At 37.7% G+C, this 8,977-nt stretch overlaps 2 protein-coding genes across 2 annotated transcripts; both read right to left on the bottom strand.

Moving 5' to 3' along the window:
* Positions 1-1,969: 1,969 nt before the first annotated feature.
* Positions 1,970-2,389, bottom strand: LOC138885960 (uncharacterized). Its single transcript, XM_070166976.1, has one exon. It carries the CDS (start codon positions 2,387-2,389, stop codon positions 1,970-1,972), a length of 420 nt encoding a protein of 139 aa, XP_070023077.1.
* A 3-nt stretch (positions 2,390-2,392) lies between these two features.
* Positions 2,393-2,941, bottom strand: LOC104233912 (uncharacterized). Its single transcript, XM_009787374.2, has one exon. It carries the CDS (start codon positions 2,939-2,941, stop codon positions 2,393-2,395), a length of 549 nt encoding a protein of 182 aa, XP_009785676.2.
* Positions 2,942-8,977: the final 6,036 nt, after the last annotated feature.

Raw genomic sequence — 8,977 nt, 5'->3', positions numbered from 1 at the left:
GATCATGCACTTGTTTACCAAGTAGCACGTAGTATTGACAACTTCTGCCCAAAAATACTTTGTGATTCCACTATCAATTAGCATTGTTCTTGCCATGTTTTCAAGAGTTCTATTCTTCCTCTCCACAATACCGTTTGGTTGAGGTGTTCTTGGAGCTGAAAAATTGTGAGTGATGCCATTTTTAGTGCAGAACTCATCGAATTTGACGTTGTCAAACTCCGTCCCATGATCAGACCTAATGCAAGATAATTTATTACCCATCTTCACCTGGATCTCTTGACAAAGGAAACAAACACTTCAAAGGTTTCATCCTTGGTCCTGAGGAACAAAGTCCAGGTGAATCTGGAATAGTCATCAACTATCACGAAGATGTACTTCTTTCCTCCTCTGTTTGGAAATATCATAGGTCCATATAAATTTATGTGAAAGAAATCAAGTGGCCTTGCAGTGCTGACTTCCTTTTTGGACTTGAATGAGGATCTGACTTGCTTCCCTTTTACACACGCATCACATACTTTGTAATCCTTGAAGCTTGACTTGGGCACACCACAAACCAGGTCCTTCCTGACTAATTTATTTAACAACGTGAAGTTTGCATGACCTAGCCTCCTGTGCCATAATTCAGTATCATTATCAACAATGCTTAGACAGCTTAGATCACTATTCTTCAGAGACTCAAAATCAGCTACATAGATATTCTTGTATCTTTTTGCCACTAGCACCACCTCACCAGTCACTAAGTTTGTGACTGTACAAGTTTTTGACATAAAATCCACCTTGTTTCCCTTGTCACAGATTTGGGAAACGCTTAGCAAGCTATACTTTAACCCGTTCACGTAGTACACATTTTCGATTGAGTGAGAAAGAGACTTCCCAATCCTTCTGACACCTAGAATGTATTGCTTTTTGCCATTTCCAAAAGATACACTCCCTCCTTGCAGGGCCTTAAGAGAAAGGAATTATTTGTACTCCCAGTCATGTGCTTTGAGTAGCCACTATCCATGTACCATTGTAGGTTGCTTCCTTTCACTGTTCCCTGCACAAGAAGAGTTAGGAGTTAGCTTTAGGAACCCAAATTTATTTGGGTCCCTTATAATGAGGAAAGAGGTAAATCAGGGATCATTTGGTCCATGCAGGCATTATGGGTTTTTAAATGAGGGACTAGGTTCTCTACTAATAGTTACTTTTTTCAGCAAAGGATTTTTTTTCTGTTGTGACTGAAATATGGCCTTACAGTTTTCTTTAAGGTGCTCATTGTTACCGCAGTGGGTGCAAAGCCAATTGTCAGGTACAGTAACATACTTGTTATGAGAGTTATAGGGAATTTTTTTCCTTTGAAACCCAATTCCCTGCCTGTTTCCTCCATTACTGGTGTACATGGCAGTGATAGCATCAGAGGACCAGGTCCACTTGAGTGATTTTTCAAGATCACTCTTCACTCTACTTAGTTCTTCTTGAAGTTGTTTATTTTTCTCAAGCTCAGCACACAGACTAATCTTTACTGAATTTAGCTCATTTTCAAGCATAATGTGTACCTCGCTTGCAACTTCCTTTCCTTTTTGATAATTTTCAGCCCTACTCTCCATTTTAGGTTTTCTAATTGTTTCCTTTAAATCCATTACTACCACTAGAAGGTCATCTTTTTCTTGTTCTACATTTGCAATCTATTTATCTAAGACATTTTTTTCTTTCTTCAGGCTCTTAATTGACTCTCTTAAATCAACTGCAACTATTACTAGGTCATCTCTAAACTGTTCTGCTTCTCCCAGTTCAACTATTAAGACATCTCTATCATTTATAAGACTATGATAAGCGTCGATTAGCAAATTTGCCAAATACATGAGTTTCTTAGAAAAATAAGATTTCAGATTTCTCTGAACATTCAAAAAATTTACCTCATCGTCATCATCAGACTGGGCTATCAAAGAAAAAATTGAATCATACTCGGTTGCTTCACTCTCTACTGCCATCAAGAGCTGTTACTTGGTTCATCATCTTTTCCAGATTCGCTTGATAAATCTCCCCATGCAGCAAGAGCTTGTCTCACGACATTGTCAGCGGCGTTTTTTCTATTAAAGCGTCTATCAGGAACCGGGTTCCTTTTGGCTGCTTTGTTAGAGTTGTTCTTGTACTGATCCTGCTTTAGGAGAGGGCAATCCTTAACGAAATGTCCTGGCTTACCACATTTATGACAGAGGTCATAACTCTTTGGCTTGCTAGAACTTCCCCTTTTTGGAATGCCTCCATTCCTGCGAACCATCTTCTGGAATCTTCTTGTTAGGTATGCCATATCACCATCCTCACCACTTGAGTCATTGTTTTCTATCTTGAGGACCAGGTTCTTCTCCCTCTTAGGCTCTCTTCCTTCACTGTCCTTCTTTTTATTCATTTCCTATGTTTTTAAATTGCTAACAAGCTCATCAATAGTTAGCTCATGCACGTCCTTCGCCTCTGTAATGGCGTTCACTTTGCTTTCCCAAGAACTAGGTAGCCCACTGAGGATTTTTCTAACCAACTTGTTTCTTGGAATAGTTTTACCAAGGGAGTGAAGCTCATTAATGATGGAGGTGAACCAGGTATGCATTTCTTGGACAGATTCATCGTCTTGCATCCTGAAAAGCTCGTATTCAGTTGTGAGCATGCCGATTTTGGATTGCTTGACCTGTGTTGTTCCTTCCTGAGCTATCTGAAGGGCTTCCCAGATTTCTTTGGCTAACTGACATGCTGATATCCTATTGTATTCATCAGGACCAATACCATACACGCGAATTTTCTTTGCACGAAAGTTCTTCTTTATGACCTTTCTATCCGCATTATTGAACTTTTTCCTTGTCTTGGGAATGGCTACAGGTGAGTCGCCAAAGTTTTTGGTAGGGATAAAGGGTCCATCACATATGACATCCCATAGCTCAGAATCTTCAGCCATGATGAAGTCATGCATTCTAGTTTTCCACCATCCATAATACTGTCCATTGAACCTAGGTGGTCTGTAAGTAGACTGGCCTTCTTCGATGTTTGGAGGAGAAGCAATGAGGATCCTTTCTAGGTGTTAACCTGATAGAAAGAACCTGCTATGATACCAATTGATAGAATATAAGGGTCCACCAAGCTTTATAGAGAACCAGGTTCTCTATCAGATTCAACAGTACACATGCACATTGCAGTAAGTAAACGACATGAGGAATTTTACGTGGAAAATTCCCGACTCAACGGGATTAAAAACAACTACCTACCCTTGTAGGATTTCAACTTCACTACTGAGCAACTTTCAGATTACAGCCTATGCAATCTTGGAATTAAACTCTTAATCCCTCACTAACTTGTAGTACTCTATTACAAGCCACTTTGTAATAACTATATTACAAAGAGTTTGCAACTTGGTTAACTCTAGCCAAGACTTAAACACACAGGTTTAAGGTTTACAAGAATTTCCTACAGAATGCTTCTAAATAAGCTAGATATGAATTACAATTGAAGAACTATTACAAAGTTACAACTCAGCTACGGACATACAATGACTCGATGTGGGAACTGGTCCGTAGTTGCTTGTTCTTTGTTCTTGAAGAACTTGAAACTTGCTTGCTGAATAGTCACATGAGTGAGCTTGAGTAAAATCTCTAAGTGTTCAAGTGAATGTGTTTTACCTCCCTTGATTGTATATATACATGTGTGACATCACTTACAATGATGTAAGCAAGGTAGGTAAAAAGTCTTCCTTGGAAAGTTGACTGCAGCACTATTCATGCACTGTAGCGTGTGCAGGCAACAACTTTCCAGCTGGAGAGTTGACTTCGCACAGTCTCCTCGGGAACTGGTAGGGACCTGTTCCCTCAAATGTTCCTTCCACTCTGAAGACCTGAATCATAATGCAAGTTGGATCCCAACCTGGAACCTTGTGATGTTAAGGTCTCGTAAATGTATAACAGGTTCCTTATCTGATTCTGGATAGTAAATTTGTTAAGTCATCAAAATATAAAGCAAAGTACGTATGACCAAAGTATTCGTAACCTATCACACAAGAATTTGTTTATGAATAAAAGTATTATACCTATTGACGTCGGATGCAGATGTATTTCAGATAAATCATTAGTTTTGAGATTTATTCGCAAAACTAACTCTTTTTGGGTCTACAATTAATTGCTCCCTGAAATTATTTTGAGCTGTTCATGGGCAGCTAATTAGATTATGTCCTCGCAGAGGAATTGGATTTTAACTTTGTGCTTCAGCATGAAACTTAAGGAGAAAAAACTTTTAAAACTTATCATGATCTTAAACATTTGTGAGATTTATGTGGTTATTAAAAAATATCATTAAAAGTAAAATAAGAAGTTTAATTTTAAATTGAATTATTTTTAAATATGAGAAAATATTATTAATTTTTAAATAGACTAATAAGAAAATAGTGTCATATAAAATAAAATGACTGGAGAGGGTTAGTTATGCAAATCAACTTTGCAACAAGAGTAGCTAGGAAACAAAGTGAATGTCTCGATTTAATTGAGGTTCATGAATCCAAAAACTAAGGAAAAGATTCTCTACGCACTTATGAAACCAGGCAGTGTTCATGGCTGAAACGAACACAACAATGAGAACCAAAGACGGTTAAGGGATTGATTGTGTGACTTATGGTTGTCTAGGTATACACTAAAGTTCGACGGTTCAAAGATATCAAATCTACCGATTGACCGAGTATATCCGACATAAGTTCACTACGGAAAGTTCAAAGGGAAACCTACTTATCCAGATGCAATTAATTCTTGTTTGCAAATCACACAAGTTTTTCATGCATACTTCCATGATATAGCCATTCCCCATTCATGTGGGGGATTGTTGAGTTTTTGTTTAAGATGAAATAGTCTTAAAATTAGAGTGAATGGGAAATGGGATTTGGATTCGGATTTGGTCAAATGATCGATCGATTGATTAATTTTTTGGACCAAATTTATTTGTTAATAGTGAATATTAACGTGATATAATCCGTGTTTGTAACGGATGTTTTCCAATCCGTGTATTGTGTTGCAACACTAAGCAACAATGCAGCCTAGTGCACCTCCCACAATGGTGCAAGTGTTCCTCCCACCAAGCAAGTGTATATACCACCATGTAAGTGCTTTCTCCATGATCTAGTGCTTGTTGCACCATGGAAGGGGCGGATTTCTCTCAAATAACTGCTATAAATAGAGCATAAGTTGGAGAGAAAGAAGAACACATCGAAAAAAACACTTGAAACACTCTGTATACACTTAATATACACTCTGTATACACTTAATATACACTCTGTATACACTTAATATACACTCTGCATATACTGGATATACACTGCGTATACACTGGAAAAACGAATTGCAATCTGATATTCTCTTCAGTAAGAATTCAACATTGGCTATACTTTGCATTCCTTCCTCTCAGAATTTCCATTCGACTTCTGAGTTGTCCTCCTTATTCTGCATTGTTTTTAACTACAAACAAAGCATCCATAAGTGTGATTTGCTGCCGAACTTTGTGTTCGCTGAAACACTGGGGTTTGAAGTACCGCTACACCAGTGTGTAATTCGTTCTATCCTGGGAGGAAATAATCTATAACCTTGGGTACTAGGAGGGGATTAAATTCCTTAAGGAAACACTGTGAATTCAGTGGGCTCGAATTAATTTCTGTTTTTTATTTATATTTACGTTTATAAGCTAACGTTCTAATTTCCAGAATCATTATTTACAAGTACAGAGGAACAACAATCTTAAGGAATTTAATAATTTAATTTCTGTATTTGTGTTACTTTTATTATTCTGGAAATTATAACCTTTGTGGTTTTTTGTGTACTCCCATTTGGAGAGTAAAGCCTTCGTGGCGGTTTGTTGGAGATTAAAATCTACGTGATTTTTACTCCAGTTTTAAAGCCTTCGTGGCATTTTGTTGGAGATTAAAATCTACGTGATTTTTCACTCCAGTTTTAAACGTTTATTAAACGTTTGATTGTGTCATTTTTACAGTAAAAATGGCGAATGACGGAAATCAAGTTGTTCCGATGATGACTGCCAACGCATCGACAAGTCGAACTCCGGCGTTGGCACCGGCAGAGAAACCCGGAAAATTTTTCAGGATGGATTTCAAGCGCTGGCAGTAAAAGATGTTCTTCTACTTGACTACGTTATGTCTACAGAAGTTCATCAAGGAAGATGTTCCTGATCTTCCAGATGAAACTCCAGAGAATGATAGCTTTTTCGTGATTGAGGCGTGGAAGCATTCTAACTTCTTGTGCAGGAATTATATTCTTAGCGGACTGGAGGATAATCTGTATAATGTATACAGTGGCGTGGAGACGTCAAAAGAATTGTGGAATGCACTTGAAAAGAAGTACAAAACTGAAGATGCCGGGATGAAGAAATTCGTCGCCGCAAAATTTTTGGACTACAAAATGGTAGATAGCAAGTCTGTTATTACCCAAGTCCAGGAATTGCAAGTGATTATTCATGATCTACTTGCTGAAGGTATGTTTCAAATAAATACTGATATTGAAAGTAAATTTTTTAGTAATTTTACTAACGGAATTTTCATTGAAGGTCTTGTCATCAATGAAGCATTCCAAGTAGCAGCAATAATTGAGAAGTTGCCTCCATTGTGGAAGGACTTCAAAAATTATTTGAAACACAAACGAAAGGAGATGTCCCTTGAAGATCTCATTGTTCGATTGAGAATCGAAGAGGACAATAAAGCTGCTGAGAGAAGAGGCCGTGGAAATTCAACAATAATGGGAGCAAATATTGTTGAAGATAACAAAAGGAGAAAGAAGGCTTCTGGTCCGAAATACAACCCAAGCAAGAAGCGGTTCAGTGGAAACTGCTACAACTGTGGGAAAACCGGACACAAATCTACGGAGTGTCGTGCTCGGAAGAAAGACAAGCAAAGGGGTCAAGCAAACATGGTAGAAAAGCATGATGATGTTGATGACTTGTGCGCCATGCTTTCTGAATGCAACCTGGTAGGAAACCCAAAGGAGTGGTGGATTGATTCTGGAGCCACTCGCCATGTTTGTGCTGTGAGGGAAGCATTTTCTACATATGCTTCTGCTGGACCCGAAGAGACGCTCTCTATGGGAAATGCTGCTACAGCAAAAATTGAAGGATACGGTAAGATATTTCTCAAGATGACTTCTGGCAAGGTCATGACTTTGAACAACGTCCTTCATGTTCCCGAGATTAGGAAGAACTTAGTCTCTACTGGACTTCTTGTAAAGCACGGTTTCAAGTGCGTTTTTGTATCTGACAAGGTAGTGATTAGTAAGAATGAAATATTTGTAGGAAAAGGTTACCTTACTGAGGGCATTTTCAAGCTGAATGTAATAGTTGTTGAAACTAATAATAAAACTTCAGCTTCTTCTTACTTACTTGAGTCAAATGATTTATGGCATGTACGTTTAGGTCATGTCAATTATAAAACCTTGCGAAAAATGATAAACTTGGAAGTATTGCCTAAGTTTGAATGCGAAAAATCAAAATGTCAAATATGTGTGGAATCTAAGTATGTTAAACATCCTTATAAGTCGGTTGAAAGGAATTCAAATCCTTTAGACTTAATTCACACAGATATTTGTGACATGAAGTCAATACCATCTCGCGGTGGAAAGAAGTATTTCATAACTTTTATTGACGATAGTACTCGATATTGCTATGTTTACTTACTTAATAGTAAAGATGAAGCAATAGACGCATTCAAGCAATACAAAAATGAAGTTGAAACGCAACTTAACAAGAAAATCAAAATGATAAGAAGTGATAGGGGTGGTGAATATGAATCTCCTTTTGAACAAATATGTTTAGAATATGGAATTATTCATCAAACAACAGCCCCTTACACGCCCCAATCCAATGGGATTGCGGAAAGAAAGAATCGTTCATTAAAGGAGATGATGAACGCATTGTTGATAAGTTCTGGTTTGCCACAGAACTTGTGGGAGGAAGCCGTTCTTACGGCCAGCCGAATACTAAATCGAGTACCCCATAGTAAAACACAATCCATTCCATATGAAAAATGGAAAGGAAGGAAGCCCAACTTGAATTATTTTAAAGTGTGGGGGTGTTTGGCAAAGGTGCAAGTTCCTAAACCCAAAAGGGTAAAAATAGGACCAAAAACAGTTGATTGTGTTTTCATAAGATATGCAACTAATAGTAAAGCATATCGATTTCTGGTTCATAAATCAGAAAATCCCGACATTCATAATAATGCGGTTATAGAATCAGATAATGTTGAGTTCTTTAAAAATATATATCCGTATAAAAAGGAATGCGAGTCGATTGGTGAAGGATCTAAACGACCTCGGGAAGAAACAAAAGAAAGTACATTTAATCAGGGGGATCCAAGACGTAGTAAACGTCAAAGAACGTCTACTTCGTTTGGACCAGATTTTGTGACTTTCTTATTGGAAAATGAGCCTCGAACATTTAAAGAAGCTATGTCTTCTTCGGAATCATTGTTCTGGAAAGAGGCAGTCAATAGTGAAATAGAATCCATATTGAACAACCATACATGGGAATTGGTTGATCTTCCTCCTGGAAATAAACCTTTGGGTTCTAAATGGATTTTTAAGAGAAAAATGAAAGATGATGGCACTATTGATAAATTCAAGGCAAGACTTGTTGTCAAAGGGTATAGACAACGAGAAGGTCTTGACTACTTTGATACATACTCCCCAGTTACAAGGATTACGTCCATACGGATGTTAGTAGCATTAGCTGCAGTGTATGGTCTTGAAATTCATCAAATGGATGTTAAAACGGCCTTCTTAAATGGAGAGTTGGAGGAAGAAATTTACATGGAACAACCTGAAGGGTTTGTGGTTCCAGGTAAAGAAAATAAGGTATGTAGACTTGTTAAGTCCCTTTACGGACTAAAACAAGCACCCAAACAATGGCATGCGAAATTTGACCAAACAATGTTGTCAAATGGTTTTAAGATAAATGAATGTGATAAATGTGTGTACAT

This window comes from Nicotiana sylvestris, chromosome 2 (genome assembly GCF_000393655.2).
Source record: "Nicotiana sylvestris chromosome 2, ASM39365v2, whole genome shotgun sequence".
In the NCBI taxonomy this organism is placed as follows: Eukaryota; Viridiplantae; Streptophyta; class Magnoliopsida; order Solanales; family Solanaceae; genus Nicotiana; species Nicotiana sylvestris.
Note: the sequence above shows the minus strand (reverse complement) of the source record. Positions and strands in the feature narration are given on the sequence as shown.